Source organism: Seriola aureovittata, chromosome 19 (genome assembly GCF_021018895.1).
Source record: "Seriola aureovittata isolate HTS-2021-v1 ecotype China chromosome 19, ASM2101889v1, whole genome shotgun sequence".
NCBI lineage: Eukaryota > Metazoa > Chordata > Actinopteri > Carangiformes > Carangidae > Seriola > Seriola aureovittata.
Window position 1 is genome coordinate 16,114,477 of NC_079382.1, and position 19,107 is coordinate 16,133,583.

The following is a 19,107-nucleotide window of genomic DNA, read 5'->3' on the forward strand; positions in this document are numbered from 1 at the left end:
TCACTGTTTTTCTTGTTCAATGGAATCAATGTATTGGAGGGGCTTGACGATCCGCCACACCCCTTGCGAATATTAATCATAAATCACAGGCCCCGAGTATAATGAGGCTTGTTTCTAATGACAACGGGCGTGATGAATGTGTCTGTGGCTCGGCGCGACATTATCATATAGCCATTCAGGAGTGTGTGCATGCGGTATATGTGAAGGTTGGGGCGGGTTGTGTGGTTGCGGGTGTATGAGGTATTGCAGCTTTTCCCCCATGTAGCATGACATTTCGATGGCAGAGGGCCCTCGGCAAAGCCAGCTCTGCGTGGCATTTCCAACAGCTGTTTACACACACATGCACACACAAACTAAATGTGCACTGTGTGTTTTCTGAGCACATGAGTACTTGTACTGTATATGCAATGCATGAGTGCAGTCATTCATCTAGTGCAGTTTACTATGAAAGCCACAGTGGAAGCCATTTGAAGTGTCTGTGTGTGCAAGATAGAAAAAGTAGCATTTGACTAATAGCAGGTAGTTAAATAGGCACCAGGTGGTGAAAGGCAGAAGAATTTAGAAGAAGAAGAAGAAGAAGAAGAAGATGAAAATTATAGGTGATGATGATGCTACAGTGGGTCTCAGTATGAATGCACATGAACCACCTGAGTACTTAAATGATACATATAGGATATAACTTGTTAGGAATTACATAATGATTAAAGGATCAGTTCACCACATTGCAAAAAAACTATATTTCTCACTTGTAATTGTATCTAGTAGGGCTCAACAATTAATTGAATTATGATCAAAATCACAAAATGGCAAAGTGCAATACCCAAATCGCAGGAGCTGCAATTTTTTGATAAAGGTAAAACGCAACACAACATACCATAAATGAAGCATTGTGGTGCTACAGAGATGCTCCCGGCCTACAAATCATATTCTCCACACATAAAGGAACATGTTTTCAGGATCATTTTATTTTTATTTTTTTCAGTGAAAATGAAATATAAAAAGGATCTTTCCCACTGAAATCATAACTCACACTGCAATCACAATATCTGCCAAAAAAATCACGCTATATATAAATATCTTTATTGCATATCGTTCAGCCTTCACCCCGATATTGTTTAGGTGAATGAAATTTTGTTTGAATACCACATTTAAATATTGATATCTTGCTCTTTCCAGAAAAAAAAAAATTGATCAAATCCACATCTTTCCAAATTTCCCTGATTGAATTGAATGAGATGGAGCTTTCAACATTCAAAAGTAACTAATGCTTTGAAAAACTAAACCATAAAGAACCCTATCCATCACCTCAAATCACATTTTGCTGGTGGAGAAGCCAAGACAAATACAGATTTTAGTCGCAGCCTTATTAATGTTCACAACCTGAAAACAAGATTAGCCGCAGAAGATATGAAACGCTGATTAAATGTATCTGACCTATTGATATTACAGGTGCAGCCTAAATAATGGAGATATACCCCCCAACTTAGCTTGGTTTCTGTGCGTGTTATCTATGGCTGCTCCATTAGCGAGCCAGGTCTTGTTAGAAGCCAAAATGAGCTTGAGAGCAGCTCTATTGATTTCAATAGAAATGTGCTTACACTGGCATCAATATAGCTGCACATTTCTGATACCTCCCGTTAGAAGCTTCCCTCCTCTCCCCTTCTGCCTCCACATCCCTTCGTCTCTCTTCCCCTCCTCCTCTTCCTTCCACCTCCTCCTCCTACTCCTTCATCCTTTCCAAGCTGCTGATGCAGGGAAACCCAGTGCTGCACCAGTACAACCACAGCTTATACATTCCAGTGTTTGCATCCTTGAGCAAGCTGCGTGGCTCTGCATGGAAAACACTCAGCTCATTCATTTCACTTCACTCAATATGACTTAAGCTCTGAAATGGATAGCTATTGGTTAACATGAGCAATGGGGTTCTTTATCTGTTGGCTTTTAGGGTTTGTAGTGAAACATATGTGCTGAGGCCTAATCAGATCAGCCATTGATTGGTCTTCATAGAGGAAGCTTAATGTTCTCCTTGCTCCTCTGTGTTCTCCCTCTCAAGAGAAGGACGGGAGGGAGGATCAGAGGCAGAGAAAGTGATAGACTGAGGGCAAGGTTTATGGTGTGACTGCAGTCACATTACGGGTCAAGGTAAGGCTGGCAGATGGACATTCAGAATCAATGCCAGGTTTCTGATCTATGTTAAGAGCCATATTCATGCTGACCAGGGGAATCATTTGATGGGCAAGGCAAATGCACATCCACAACCTCAACCCTGACTGGGACAAATACGTCTCAAGAGGTGCAGCTGTCAAGCCGATTTCTGAAGCAGGAGATACGACCATATTGTAAGTGACACATTGTTCACTAAGTGGAAAGTTAATCTAAACTGCATCTCCACAGGGTCCCTGTGTGGCGAAGATGGCAGCCCAGGCATCATCTGGTCTACCGGCTGACCTCCCCGTGACTAGCCCCAGCTCTCTGCCAACAAATCCCATTTCATGCCAGCCACGCTTCTGAAAAGGCAAAACAAAAGCCCGATCAGCACAGCTGCGGCTTTAGCACATTGTGCCGACAATCATCGTGAAATCAGTGGAACAAAGCAAAGTGGAACTGTGCAGCACCCAAAACTATGCAGCGGTGCACCAGGCAGCATTAAGTTAAGGGTATGTCCGACTCTTCTCCCAGTACAGGGAGCTTCCTGCTGCTGCCACCTGAAGGTCGACAAAGACACCTCCATCATTTTGTTAAAAGTTTAAATAGTCATCATGTCAAAAGAGTTGATTGCCTTACTGTGCCTTGTCCCAAGTACAATGCTGTCACATATGGTCAGAGACACTTTTGTCAAGGAAGTAACTGTTTATAGCTCCAAGGGAGCTCTCAAAGAATCCAATCCAATCTTAGTCAAAATAACTACACTAACAGGGGAGGTTGGAGTGGTGGATGGAGCTGTGGCAGCAAAACACTGGCGTGAGTGTATCAGCAGAGTAATAGTGAGAAGTGTCAGGTGAATGTTACTGGTTGGCCAGAAGGCAAATAGCTGCTGAATGAGCCGGTGATTGTGAAGCATGAATGAAGCCGAGGCAAACCAGTCGATTCAAACGTGACTCCACTGGAACAAAACCAACTTGGTTAGATTTATGGAAACATCGGGGTTTGGGTTAAATCTGCGGTCGCGGCTTATATTATACCCACCACATGGCCCCGTTGGACTGCAAAGTTATGTGTGATAAATGTTTTGTCATCTGCCAGTTTCAGACTGAATGTGCAGGCATGTACGTGAGGTAGCATAAACAAACCTGCATGCCATGTCCACTGCATGTTTTAGAGTATATCTCTATAAAACATGTGTTGCATATTCCACTAGCGCAGATTTACTAAACTAAATGCAGCAATTTAAGGATTATTTTTTTAATTTTAATCAACTAAAAACAGCTAAGCATGTCTTGTTTACAGCTTCTCAAATCTGAACTGGTTGCTGTTCTCACTTTTGTAGAATTGTGAATTGAATATCTTTGGGTTATGAACTGCTGGTGGAACAAAACAGCAAGAAATTTGAAGAAGTCACCTTTGGCTCTGGAGAAATGTGATGGGCATTGTCATAGACAAAACCAATTAATCAGTCAATTTTAGAAATAATCAACTGAATAATGAAAGTAGTTAGTTCCAGCCCTACATCCCTAATCCCATTACATCTTAATACACCTTGCATGACCTCAACAATGCAGTGTTGTGTAAAGGTAGACAAGGCCTGATGCAGGAAGTATTGCTCTGTTATACCACAGTAATATTTTCTGAAGGGTGCCTTTGTAGAGAAAAAAACACCTTAAGTAGCAAACGCACAGAGGAAATGAACTCCTATGGATTAAAGTTACAATCAACATGCTCCGCTCACGGCCAGGGCTCGTTGATGTGTTTGTTAACATGTGAGTGGGTGGGTGATAATAACATGTGTGTATGTGTGTGCGTGACCCATTCGGCTCTCTTTATTTCCCAGGATGCTGAGTTTAACATGCCCACACACGCCCACACACACACACACACACACACACACACACACACACACACACACACACACACACACACACACACACACACACACACACACACAGGGAGTGCCCCAGGCCCAGCTGTACTAATGAAGCAGCCTGTAAGCAGCTACCTTCATTACATTCAATCCTCTGGACAGTGTCAGCAATTACATTGCAGCTTCCCACTGTCAGAGCTCACACATATGTACACACACACACACACACACGCGCACGCGCACGCACAGTCAATTGGAAACATGTCCGTCTTCTCAAGGCTAACGCTAGCTGAGGTTGATGCAGGGAGGAGTTCCTGCTCTTCTTCTTCTTCGGTGGTGGGTGTTTGGCTCTGGCTCGGCTGTTTAAACCCCTCAATACATCTAACTCAGTCCCACCACCACATCAGCACAGCCTCTGTGCCGTCTCTCTATCCCGGCCTTGCGAGGCAGAAGGGAAGCCTGGAGGCGAGGGGGGGAAGCTGCCTAATAGAGTGCTCCACTTGCCATATTTCACACATCTCATCACTTATCCCACTGAGACACACATACATGTACATGTCAGTGCGGGGGCAACCATGAGGGAAGCCCCTGGAGAAGTCAGAGCATTCAGGGAGTTCTTCAGGGATTGGTTTGTCTGTGATGTTGTGTTGGAATTGAAACCTATGACTTCTAATCATTAGGCAAATTTGTACGGCAGTAAATAAGTCTAATTTCCACTGGCAACGATGTACAAATGTACGCAATATGTAGATAAATTATGGTGATCACGAATGCATCTTTCTAACCCCTAGGCTGCAATTAACGATTGTTTTCATTATTACTTAATCTTCTCATTATTTTCTTGGTTATTATTATTAATCCTTTTAGGGGTAGAGGGGTTTGTTCGTGTCCAGCGGGGAACCTTTGCTTCATGTAATCCCCCGTCTCTCTCCCCCACTCATTTCGGTCTTCATGTCATCAGTCTATTGTCGATTATGTAATAAAGGCATAAAATTCCCCAATAAGTAAAAAGAATTCAAAATTTTGTTAAGTTACTGTGAATGATGATTTCCCTGCTGTTTTCAAATGGCGTGTTTTGACTGACCAAGAGTCTCAATAAATATTCAGTTTACTATCATACATAAAAAGGAACAGCAGCAAATCCTCAGATATGTGCAGCCAGTTAAAGTTTGTCATTTTATCTCGAAAAATAGCTGAAATTATCAATTGAATATTATACTAGTTGCTGCCGATTGGTTAATTCTCCCAACTCTGGTTTTGCTTGTTGCGTTTAGGTGCTGATGACTAACTTGGATTTCTGGCTTTTCATGTGGAATTTCCAAGTGTGTCGCTAGTATTGAGACAAATTTTTCTCCATAAATCTGCTGCCACAATAAAAGAAGACAAAATAAAAAAAAAAAATTTAAAAAAAAGACAAGGTGGGGCAATGAAGCAGAACAGAGGAAAGTGAGTGAGAAACTCCCTGACTCACTCTTTCAAACGTAAACAGTCATGTGCTCAGATTGGAAAACCACCAGTCATGCCTGTTGTAAGACCATAAATGATGCAGAAGCAAAGCTGTCGAGCCATGCCAACTCATGTCAATCAAACTGCTCCTCGTGTGTGTGTGTGTGTTGAGCATTTGTGGCTGTGATGTGTGTGAGTTTGTGAGTGTGTGAGTATGTGGACGAGTGTCTATTAACATTTGATTCCCAGGTGCTATGATCTGAAAGAGCTCTGTGGTAAAAACGGGAAAGGCATGAAGCTGAATAATGGAGGAGAATGGGAGAACACGCTGACCACTCACACACACACACACACACACACACGCACGCACGCACGCACGCCGGGCCGGGGTCGGCCATCAAACACACCTCGTTAGGGAGAAGCTGGCCTCCTCCATTATTCACACGTACATGCTCCCCTTGTACTGCTCGCTCCCTCACTTTGCCGCGGAGATGGAGTAAGTTGAGTGCAGACAGATAGCAGAGGTAAAAAAAAAAAAAAAAGTGAGAAAGGTGGACCGAGAAAAAGAGGAAGAGAGGTGAGGAGACAGGGACAAAAATAGCGAGCGAGAAAAAAGGGAGATGGCTTGAGATAAAATGTGATATATGAATGGGAAAGAGAGGAGAGCGAGTGCGTTATATTTATCCCTCAAGTCCCAAGTCTTGCAGCACTCGTCAAACTCGCTTCCAGTTATCATTGCTATGGAATTGATTAGTGAAAGTGATGTAAATATAAATGTGTGAGCAAGCCAATGACTGATATAATTACTGTCAATTATGAATGCAATCGCTGAGTTCACTCCATAGCAACTGTAAACACTGCAGGGGAAAGCTTTTCTAATTGAGAACCATCAAACAACAACGTTGACTCTGGCCTCTTTTTTTTTTCTTTCTTTCTTTTTCTCCCCTTTTCCAAAAATCCTCTCTCCCCTGCACCTTTGCATCTGTTGGTTCAAAAATAGAAACATTTCTCCCCAATTCAGACAATGGTGGTTCCCAGAAGCGTGTGTCTCACACACACATCAATCAACGCGTCTCACCTCGACATGGCTGGTCGTGTGACCTCAGGCAGGAGGGAGTAATGGATGGAGGGAGGAGGTTTGAACAAGTGACAAGCCAATGGACACCCTGGCAGCGTGTCAAGAAGGAGCGAAAGGGTCGTTGCCAAGGGTGACAGCCAGAAGTCCCACAGAGCTACACCTCTTTACAGCGGTTCCCTTCCACCACCTCGGTAGAGACGCTCATCTTTGTTCTTATGAATGGCTGATCATGTAAGTTGTGCAGAGTGAAGCTTCCTAACCTCCAGCTTTTCTATTGGGTGTTACATGCATGTATGAATGAAGTTAAAAAGAGCCTATATTTTGCAAACATGCACACACCTTTTGGGAGGAAAATGTTTCACTTATTGTGCAATGTATTTACTTGTCATAACTTCACTTTGACTTGCGCTGTTTCTTCTGTCTCTTGTATTCCACCTCGACCCTCTTCAAACTACACCCCACTGTTTCTCTTGTTTGGCAAACAACAACAAAATGTCGAAATACTGAAAACCTGAGTGATGTTGACATAAATGAAGTTCCCTGTCTCTTCTTGCGGTGAGGCAGATTTAATAGCTCCTGCACCACATAGAAGATCTGAGCAGCACTACTCCTCAGTCGCCCCTCTCTTATCAGCTTCTGTCACTGATGATGGTCCAGGTGGGGGAAGAAACTGTTGCTATGTGCCACATGAGGCTTCAATATCGTATTTATTCACATTTTCCTAATTATTAAGTGACAGTATCTGGTTGCTTTGTGGATTTAGAGGTTTTTGAAAATATGTTGCCAAAACCATATTGTCCACAAAAGCTCTGTAACAGTGTAACATCAATCAAGACTCTCGAGGTCTTCCACCACGCTAAACGAATGAACAAAAACAGCATTTAGAACAGTATATATGTTAAAAGAGAACCCCAGTGATTACTATTGCCCTTCCTTCCTTTTGGTAAATTCATCCTGCCTGCTAAGAAGCCCATGTTTCCAACTTCATGCCACAAATTTGTAGCAGTGGCTTCGTATTTAAACTGTGTAGTCTCCAAGCTCAAGCCAAGACTACTCAAGTGACGTCATTTGAGTACTTTTCTAAGACTTGACCTTCAGAGCCACAAAGGACATTATACAACTGTTTTCAACTACTACTTCAACTATTGTCCATGACAAGTGCATTCACATTTATGTGTAAAGTCTTAAAATCTTTAAGGGGCTATATGTTAGATTTCTCTGCCTCCGAACTTGGTTTCATGCTGGGAGCGGGTGGTGGTGATTGTCGCTTGACGAGAGCTCCGGCCATCGTTGTATTTACAACACATGAGGTTATAATACGACTTCCTCAGGGGCAGATTAAAGGCTACAGTGAGTCGCTATCGGAAAGTGACATGGTGGGCCGGGGCTAGCGGGTTAGCGTGCTAACTTCAGTTGAAGGAAAGACGTGATAGAGATGTAACATTGGCGTTGCTTTCCACCGCTGGGGACAGCTCCTTTAATATGAGAGTACTTTAATAGAGCTGGTTCAACTAAATGTCTAATAAAGTATGACAACAGACTTAGTGTCCAAAATCACCCCTTTCTTCACTCATTCACTACTATATAACAGACAGACAGATTTCAGACACTTCAGACACTAATCATCACTAACAGCTGTAGAGTCACACAACCGTAATTTTCACATCCGTAAAATGTGGCATTTTTGAGAATGTAATTTCAATGTAATGAACTATATAGTAAACAGGGAGTGATTTCGGACACAGCCTCAATGATTCTGTGCGTTGGATCTAACCACAGAACACGAGTTAATCAAACAGGTGGTCGGCAGCTCTGACAGTTAACAAACACGTGGACCGGCAACAAGCAAGACGTTTACTGTCAGGATGCACCTTAAATGACGCGGCTTGACCCTAACTTTGTGTAACCCATCTCAAATGGGCCCTAATGCTGAAGAACAATCGCATCACACTTGGAAAAATAAAAAGTTAATTTGCCATTTATATATAAGAAGAAACTGATTCATGCATCTACTTAATTCCTACAGAAATGTTTTATCTCATGATTTATCCCTCGTACTGTAGGTAAACTAACGCCTTTATTTTGATTTTTTGCTTTCCGTGTGAAGATACATTTGGAATACAAGGTTAAGTTCACTGTAATGCTGAGCCTGTTCACACTGTTAGGGTAGCCACTGCTCTCCATGAGAGGCGCCCCGTGACATCAGCGCCGAGTCAGCCAGTGATAGATGCTGGATACAGGCGAGCTGACCTCCTCCCCTGAGTGAAACATGAGAGAGGTGTACGTTTCAGACACCTATTAGATGAGGACTGATAAAGACGTGAGGCAGCACGGCAGCACGCGAGGCCCTGATGAATCAATGACTATTTTTTTCCTTCCTTTTTTCGCTCTTTTTTTTCCCCCTCCGCTCACTCGTCCTCCCTGCATCCTTCGCTCGCTCCGTCCCTTCAGCCCTAATTAACACCTCAAGCCAGGACACGGGATCCAGCGGCAGCAGACCAACAAGAGTGACTCATCAGTTAAAACCCACCGTTGTATCTTTTATCTCGATCTCTATCGCCATCACTCAGCGGCTTCTCTCGTTGCACAGGTTATCGCAATGGAGCAACCCAAGCAAAGGAGGGGGGACCCAATTGCTGTCTCTCCAGAGTAAAAAAAAACCAGGAAATGTCTTTTGTCTTGAAAGTAAAAGGTTCTTTGAAATGTCTCGGTAGGTGCTATGTAATTAAGACATTGTGTTTCCCAATTAATGTATCAATTGTGTGACAAACATGAAATAATTGATTTCATTTTAACAATGACTAGATGTTGTACAACAACCAGAGGAGAATGAAAGATTCTGAAAAATACCTTCCCAAACACTGCAGCAGAAGAAAATTTGTTAAATATCAATGTAGAAATTGCGCATTACTGTCTTAGAGCAGCCGCACAACTGTTTACTGAATGCACATGTAGGATGAAGACAACATTGGGAATTCCTTTGCGAGAACACAAAACGAAAATCTGTCCGGCTTTACTGAAAAGGAGATTAATAAGCATTTCCTTAAACAGCTCCATGTTTCCTCTTACCACCAACCAACCAGGAAGCAATAGAAACTCATATGAAGCTATGTGGAGGCGAAAACAGACCACTCACCATGTGGTGTCCATGCAGCTCCAGCGGTGGCTTCTCTGAGGAGGTGCTTTTAAAGCTGCTACAGTTAGAATTTGAAAATTTCCACCTTTAGCACCCCTAAGTGGTAACTTCAACATCGACACCATGTAATGAAAACTTCTACAGACACAAGTGATGTTCTCCTTCACTGCTTGTTTTCCCACAAAGCTTAATCAGCCTCATAACATATTTCCAAAGAATTTCTTTTGACTTTACTAGAGGCGGTCTTTCAGGCAAGGCAAAACGTCTTCACTATAAAATGCTGTGGTACACCCTGACACAGTCGCTTTAACCAATACCTGCCAAAGTCCCATGAACAAGTGAAGAGACTTGTTTAGACAGGAGGCGTTTCAACACCATTTTTCTTGTGTGTGTCTGTTGGAGCAGATCCGCCTTTTGTTTTAATAATACAGCTGTCTACATAGACCGCCCAGCAGCTTTTGTTTTCACTCCAAACAAACCAACCACTAATGGAAACATTAGCCAACGCAGGCTAACTGTATGCAGTGTATATGCAAAGCTAACGGCATAGGTGTAGAAAACCTCCTAAACATTGTCGCCTGAACAGAACATGCATTACGTTTTAAGGATTAGCATTGTTCGCATAAGGGAAATACAGATGTTCATTTTGCAGCAGCTAAATCCACAGAGTCACACATTTGACTTTTCAATGGCTTTTCGGCGGTAAAAAGAAGGTGCACATATACATCATATATAAAGAGGTTGGAAGCAACCACCTCTCCACCCATCAACAGCTTGCTGGAAGGGGTTACAACTCATTTCAGAACAGTCTTTCCTGTTTATCACCAATACTAAAATAGAAAAAACAATAGCTTCGAGCTCTGCATGTCCAATGCCTGTTTTTCTGTCAAAACAAAATAAGTGCTGACACTAAAAAGCAGCAGTATTTCTCTTGCTCTTTTGCTTACTCCAAAAAATATTGAACGCAATCTTCCTCTTTTTTTTTTTTGGCTATGCTAGCCTCCTGTGATTATCACCTCAAATGAATGACAGACTGTAACACTGCTTCAGGCCAGGAGGGAGTGGGAACCAACCAACTCTCCTACACCTACGCATCCAGTCTGGGAATAGCTTTCCAGGCAGCCCCGATGGAGCTCTTCTCTGGAGAGTTGACAAGAGCGTACGAGAGCGGAGGAGACTCTGCTCCTTGTCCGCCAAATACCGTCTGCCTCTTGTTCTAACTCGCATCCCAATTAAAGACTATTTACAGTGAGGGAGGATTATTTCCATGGGCTATGAAAACAGCAGAGACAGGGAGACAGAGAGAGAGAAAGAGAGAGAGAGACAGAGAGAGAGAGGGGTGTGTGCAAAGGGGAGGAGAGTCACCCCCTCCCGCTCCAACACACTCTCCACTCCCCACTACTCGATGCTGAAAATAATTCCTTTGCAGTGAAGACTTAATTCTCATTCTGTGTTCATGTCCCTGATCCCGTATTGTCTATTCTGGTCATATGGTCTGCCTGCCTTACTGCTGTCCACTGTGACAGCTGTGTGTGTGTGTGTGTGCGTGTGTGTGTGTGTATGTGATGCAGAGAGAGAGACCGAGCGAGGGAAGAGTCAGCCTGTGTTTTAACTGGTACAGTGTGAGCCCCACCCATACAAAAAGATAAATCCTTGTCTGACCACATGCGAACAAAGAGCTCAGATATTTCTAGAGTCTAAATAACGCCACACAAGCCATCCAGGCTTTTGCGTATATTCTCTAATGATGCCACCAATTTCACTCTTCGGCCCTCGTGATTACAATGCTAAAAGCCAACATTATCAATGTTGATGCAGGCGAAAAACATTGAAAGTCTGCAAAAGCACAAAAAAAAAAAAAATCAACCAGATTTGGCTGAAAGATGATCTAAAAATTGGACTTGCATCAGAAATAAGTTGCAGGAACAAGTGTGTGCCCAATTTGTGTGCCCCCGCTCCCCTTTATTTAGGTCTTCTCTTCCAAATGTATCCCTCTCAAACAAGCATATTGTTGAACAGATGCCCACATATCGTTGCAAGGGAACACCCCAGTAGCGGCTTAGAGATGATTCAACCACAGACAGACACAGAGAGTCGGGTCAAAGCAGGAAAAAGGAGGAATAAAATCATGCTAGTGGGTAGACACGTGCCTGGGGGCTCTCCGATTCCCATCCAAACCACGTATCTTTATATCACCAGTGAACCGAATGTTAACATCTATTTTGTGTTTTTGTTATCCAGTCATGATGTCAGCTGTGTCAGGATATCACGTTTGGCTGTCTCAGCGTCAGCAGAGTGGAAAATGTGGAGGAATAATAACGTTGTGATGCTAATGGGAACTCAGACAGACTGGTGGCCATCGGGGAGTTGGCTGTGACTTCACAAATATGCAGGTGGGATTGTATCTTTGAACGACAAACTCCTGTCGGATCTCTCAATCTCTGTTGCTCGAGATAGGATCGCTGAGTACAAAAAAAGAAAAAAGTTAAAGAGCGTCAAAATAACATCCATTTGATGTCCACTTTGTGGCTGCTTTGGAGTTTCGGTGTATTTTTGTCCTCCTTATGGATAACTGGCCAAATGCAGACAATGTGATATTACAGATGCTGCAACTGAGTTTGAGTGTTGATTGTTTCTTGACGTATATATATTTTTACTCCCCTGTGCTGTGGTCACACTGTCACTGTTCTGATCTACATATTGTTGCTGGTTCTTCTTTTCACTAGACAGCAAAGATCTCAACCAGGAGGAGAAGAAGAATTTTTCCAGTTTCGATACACATCACAACATAGCAGCACACTGGAATTAACTAAATCTATGTTACAAATATTCTTTTTTTTTTTAGCTGTGATTAACAGAATTCTGAAGAACTGTAATAATAGTCAATAATCCCACATGATCCCTCACTGGCTTCCCACCAGCAAAAAAAAAAAAAAAAAAAAAAAAAGCCAGTAATGTTTGTTGCAATGCAGGGCCAACGGAAATGAAACTTTTTTCTATCATATAGAAAATCTACAGTGAGCCTCACTTTGGTGTCCTTTGCTACCATAAAACAAACAGAATCCATGATATATCATTTCTCTACCAATAAAGGCCTAAATAAGCCAGAGTGCGATGCAGCCATTGGACATGTTGCACTTTGCTTTTGCAGCACGAGATTCATTTCTTATTGAATGAGTGAGTCACTAGTGCTGCCAAAATGTAAAACCCAAAGCTAAAACACATTCCCTGAATACTAGTGGAGAGTGGGCATTCTGGGAAATGTAGTAACTTCCTCATTGTAAATAGAAGCGGACGAGGCCAGTTGGGGAAAAATGGGGGACACCAAAACAATAAGTGTCTTTAATTTTAAAACACTCTACTTGCAGTGTAAACAGTAGATTGAGTCACTCAGACAGAGATGCTGACAGGAGATTGCTCCATAACCTGGCAGCCACCCACGCCATTCGGACAGACAGATGACGGCGTCTCCTAGTTGTGGTGAGGGTGCTCTGGCACGCTATCCCGCCTCTCGCTGACTTGACTCCTGTTTCTCTAGTGAGCCTCTTTAGCGCCTGAGCTGTTAAGGTGAGCTTGGGACCAACTCCAGAGATTAAATCATGTGGAAAAGCAGATTAAATAGTTATTATCCTATCTGCAGCCAGACAAGCGCAAACATGAACAAGCACACATACATGTCCGCAAAAACCCACGTGCGCGCACACGCGCAGAAATACACACGCACGCACGTGATGTGTACACCAAAAGATAAACCATTTCGAACACACATATTAAGTTTGCGCATGATCTCAAAATGACGCTGTTCTCCTCTTAAAACCTTTTCTCTCTTTCTCTCTTAAATCCGGCTGCTCTCTAGGACAACCGTTCATGTGTTTAACACACCAATAAACTGCAGACCACATGTGACTAAAAATGGACCCACCACAACGCCAAAATAAAAGCTTCCACCCATTCTGACGAGAGTCACAGAATTAGTTCTACTTAACAGAGGGATTGAGAGACCGATCTAAATGTGGTTGTTTTGGGAAGCCTGTCTGCCGTTGATTCGTGTCTTTCTGATAGACATGTAAGTTTGGAGAGCCGCCCACACATCCATGAGCCTCTCTCAGTTGTTACAACCAAGGGAGATAGAAAAAATGGAAGAGAGAGACACAGGGGGAGTGGGGGGTGTGTGTGTGTGCTGTCTGTCGCAGAGTGGAGCTTTCCTGCCCTAGCTCCTCATTGGAAGCTCTGTGCTGAGAGTGTGTGTCCACATCTCTTTGAGGAAGGGCTGGAGTTAACCCACACACTCTCAGCAGCCAGCATCAATGGGCCTTTCTATGGGCTGTGAATCAAGCCACACATCCAAGAGCATCCGTGGCCCATGCAATGTAGCGCTGCCGTGTAATAATACCGTATGGTCCCACACATACACACTGGCTTTATACAGATTAAAAGCCACTGAATGCCTTTTGCAGGGCTCTCTCTCTCTCTGTCAGTGTATGATCATGGGAGGTATACATACAGTAGCTATATTTGGGGCTAGGGGGATTTGCTAAGCTGTGTTTTCCAGCCAGAGCTCAGTATTTGTGCACAAAGACAAAGAGCAGAGCGGAGTCACATGCATGTGCACATACCGCACATGCAAAAGGCTCAAACACACACTCGTTTCACACACACACACACACATGAACACACAGTACATTTCAGCAACGTGTATGCATTCATTCATGCACAAATACTAGTGTGTGGTATCGTCTGGCACATTCATCACATGGGTAGACAGTTTCCTAGAAAAATCTAGTTTAAAAAAAAAAAAGGTATCCAAATTTTCCTCTGAGAGCCTCAGAGAAAAGGCAGTACAAGTGTTTATGTAAATTCATATTATATATCATACCAAGCTGGACTAGTATCTCTACATCTCTTCAACAAAGTAAATAAATATATGTCTGAAAATGCAGTTTATCTTTAGTGTGTTTGTTTGGTCCCCTGCCTGTCACAAACCTGAGGCTACAATCCACCATCACCTTAGTCCACGACTGTATTCCTGTACACACAAATACAGACACATCAAGCCATGCAGGCACGCAATATTTAGCTGAGGTGAGTGAGTGTGTAGCCGAGTGCCCAGACCCTGAGGCGGACCGAGGTAGAGAGACATAGGACAATTAAAACTCATGCTAAACAGGAAGAAACACTGACAGCTAGAAACTGGGCACTGAGCACTCATGCATCAAAATACACACTCATACACACTCACACAGGTACATACGCACAGGTAGCTGGAAAAAAAAGAAGAATACAAACACACATCGCAATAGGCTGAGCACAGCGTGAGAAGCTTTTATCCACTCCTAACAAAGCTCACATTTTTAGTGTGACATCTCTGACAAGTGACAGTATGTTCACCCCAATTATCCTGTTTCAAGTTTCCTACCTCCCTCCTCTTGCAAATAACCCCACCTCTTAATTCACACATTCTACACATACATTATCTCACACACACTTGGACACATCAACCAGACCTCCCTTGCACTGTGTGTCCAGGGTCTAAACAGAGCTGTCCCCTGGGCTCTGTCACCTGTCTAGAGGGATGTGGGGCTAAGTGATGGAGAGAGGGTGAGCCAAGGTCTCATCTGCTCCCTAGTGACTGAATGCAGGGAGTGGACGGATGACCTTTGACCCTGGCAGGGGAGGGAGATTGAGCACTGCTTCAGACCCCATTAGCATTCCGCTCACACAGGCCCCATACCACAGCAGACTAACGGCTCGAACATTGTGGATGTACAAGACTGAGGTGTGGCAACAAGGTTCTGCGTTAGAAGAAAGATCCAGTCAACCTGAATATTTGGAGCTTTGCTTCCTCTCGGCAGCTCGGCAGGGGAGTTTTTGCTGTCAAAATACATCATATCACAACCCCCCCTCCCCTCTCTAATGGGGGAATCACACAGCACATCTTTGTAGCCATGAGTAATCCTGCAGTGATTAGATTCTTAAAAGGCTAAAGGTCATGTAAAACATGGCAACTTAATGCCACCTTTGAATGTTCCTTCCCCGCTTGTGTCCACCACCACCACCACCCCCCCACCCCACCCCATCCTCACTTCTCTGATGCTTTTGTTTCCCTGACAGTGCGAGCCCTCCTATTCCATATACACACACAAATACATCAAAAAGACAAATAAGCCTGTCTGTTGTGTCTCTGCGCGTCTCAACATCGGCATATGTATGCGCGAATTGTCAACACTGCACAGCGAGATCAAACTGGCAATCTGTCACTTTGCTGGGGATACAGTTGGGGATTCAAGTGACTGATGACACATAGAGAAATTAACCCTCTCTGATAATGGCGTGGGCACTGATGTGGTGTTTCAAACAAGGGGGATGAGTATAATCTGACCTCCCCTTCTCGCTATTTGGCAAATAACCATCTACATAAACAAAAACCAAATGGGCAAGCATGTTTATTTTCCCCCTTCAAACACCAAATCCTCATCTGTTTGCGACTCCAAGTTCCACACAGTGATGTAAGCCCAGAAAAATGGTGATGGAAGGAAAAGTGACTTGAGATGGGTTAATCCTCCTCTACATGCCTGGGTGTATCTATTTGATGCAGTATTTACCGTGGTAGGGTCAGTACCCCACTGATTTGTGAGTGACGCTGGATTTCAGCACCACGGACAGCGCTCTCCCTCTCTCCTCCAGCGCGAGGAGGAAGAGGAGGAGGAGGAGGGAGAGCGCTGTCCATGGTGCTGGAGACGACGGGTGGTTGTGGTGTTGGTGTTGTTGGTGGTGGTGGGGGGTTTCCCTGGCAGATTTCAGGAGAGAGAGAGAGAGAGACAGAGAGAGAGAGAGAGAGGGTCTACACAGTCATTCCTCCATCGCTACACATCGCCTACCACCTCCTCCGTGCCGGATTTCCATACGGAGGAATACCGTATGTGTGAGATCACGACTTTCATGAAATATTGATCGACCCAGCCTCACACAGGATGGACAGAGAGGGAGGGAGGGAGAGGGGGGTGAGGAAAGGAGGGAGGGGGGTATTCCTCTGGACATGCATCCACCCCACCACCATCACCACCCTGCTTCCACATTCTCCAAAAAAAAAAAAGGATAAGAAAGAAAAAAATCGTTTCATTTACTTTCCGGTCATGACAACCACCGCTGGATTCGCCTCGCGTGATGGTTGACGATCAGAAACATGACAAAGCAATAGGCAGCACACGCGCGCGCGCACACACGCACGCACGCACGCGCACACACACACACACACACACACACACACACACACATAAGGGAAAAAATGAAGGCCGGCAGCGACCAGATCTAACACCATCCGCCGCCTCATAGCCGCACATTGCATGCAAGCGCATCACGTTCCCAGTATATCTGCAAGTGAGAGACGCGCCGTCATCGCGTTGCATTTAGAGGAATGTCAGGAGGATTTACCCGAGCCCCGCCAAACCGAGCCAGAGCCGCGCTCATGTTTCATGTAAACTCCTCTGTCCGCACTGTCATTCACAAAATAAGCCACATCCGATGTCTTACACGCATTTTAACCGATTTTCTCACATCATCCAGTGCTCTTAATAGGCCAAGGATGCGCTCATCATCATCACCATCATCATCATCATCATCATCATCACCAACACCACCACATCCACATCCACCTTCAGCAGCAACTGTCGTGAGCAACACTTCAAAAATCGCTGTGGTCAGCTGGGTGTCAATAATGCAATCTATAGCACGGGCATCTTTAGCAGCGACACAACACACGATCAGCTGTAATTTTCAGCTCTGACACGCAGATAGGGACATGAATTATTCAATACACATAAACTGAGCTCTTCTTCTTCAGCGGGGAAAAACGGCTCGGTGAGAAATCTAGGCTACATGAGCGGACACAAACCAATGCAGAGCCCACATTTACCGCTTACACCGCATAAGCGCTGGATGTAATGTAGCATGTACATTTATGCATACCGGTAAAGAGAGAAGGGGGGGGGGTAAAAGAAAAAAAAGAAGTAAGGTTTTAAAATCAGCGTCGCCTTCAAGAGGCTGCAAAAGCCAGCGAGAGACCGAGAGACCGAGAACCGCCGCCGCCGCCGCCACGCAAAAAACCAGCCGACATGTATGAAGACCCGGGCGGACAGCCGGCGGAAATGAATTCATGGAAATGTGAGCGAAATATGAAAAGAGGCGATGGGAATTTCTTGCGTTTACCTGTCAAGACTCCGACCCGGATTTGGTGGTCGTGGTTCGTTAAAATCATCCCGTCTGACGCCATGTTCAGCAGCGCTGTCGCCCGCACCGAGAACTCACGGCAGGGCCCAGAGCCGATCGCATCGAACTTAGCGGGGAGAGGGAGGGGAGGAGGAGGAAGAGGAGGAGGAGGTGGAGGAGGAGGAGGAAGAGGAGGAAGAGATGGAGGAGGGCTGGGATACAGGGAAAAAAATAAAGAAAGAAAGAAATAAATAAAACAGCCAGACGAGATGAGTAGAAAGCCGAGCGATCATCGGGACACCTACAGATAAGCGGGCAGGATGCGGGGGCCGTTTAAACCGCACACATCACTCAGCTGGCCGCCTGCCATGGTAGTAGTGTGGATCCCAGATTAATTCTTATGGAGACCACTATTGATTTCCTGTGAAGGCTTTTAGGGGAGACAGACTAGCAGTCCGCCTGCAGATGCCACTCAGTTCTCTCATGTCATTCATCTGATGCCATTTTTTGAAGTGAAAATTTTAGACCCCCCCCCCCCCCCCCCCCCCCCCCCCCCCCACTGCTGAGACACCTCAAAATTGACCCCTTGATGAATAACAGCATCAATTCTCCAATCTGAATAGCATCATCTTGGGGCCCCATGAAAGCCCCCCCCCACCCCATTCCCACCCCACCCACCGATTTCTCCTCGAAGAGATGCACCCCTGCTTTCAGAGATTAAAGGGACCCCTCTAAGGGCCAGCGACAGCACCCCAGAGATGTGTCGGCTACATCTCAATGCAGAGGCTTAAGAGAAGATCACAGTCTGACCTGTAAAAACGCAACTACATCCCCAGGCAAAAAAAAGCACCGCTGCTATTTATAGACTGGCTGCACACTTCCGTGGTGTATAATTTCTCTTGTTTATTCTCATGGAAAAAAATGCCCATCCTCCAGCTTCAGTTGGGAATCTATCAATATGCATAATTCACTAACACACGTACATGAGTAAGCCAGTAACCGTTGCAAGAAATGGGGCAACTCTTCCAGCTTGACTGGCTTGCTTCAATAGCGTTGCCATGTCTGTGTCCAATGACCTAACCAAAAGAGCTGACACCATTTCCACACTTTATATAGTAGCCAATTCCCTCTTCCATTGTGTTACAATTAGCAACAAGAGGTGTGTGTCTGCCAAGGACATGAAATAGACCTTCAAGACTTATCTGATGTCTTAAACCTGCGCTG

The 19,107-nt window shown here is 44.5% G+C and overlaps 1 protein-coding gene across 3 annotated transcripts in view; it reads right to left on the bottom strand.

The window, feature by feature from the left end:
• gphnb (gephyrin b) overlaps window positions 1-18,084 on the bottom strand; it is a 91,435-nt gene extending 73,351 nt beyond the window's left edge. For 2 of the 3 annotated variants that reach the window (XM_056405661.1, XM_056405662.1), the window contains exon 1: window positions 17,884-18,084. In XM_056405661.1, the coding sequence (XP_056261636.1) occupies window positions 17,884-17,947 (64 nt within the window). In that variant the 5' untranslated portion in view covers window positions 17,948-18,084. The remainder of the gene's footprint in view (window positions 1-17,883) is intronic. The other variant, XM_056405663.1, reaches the window with a different exon arrangement.
• Between the last annotated feature and the right edge of the window lie 1,023 nt (window positions 18,085-19,107).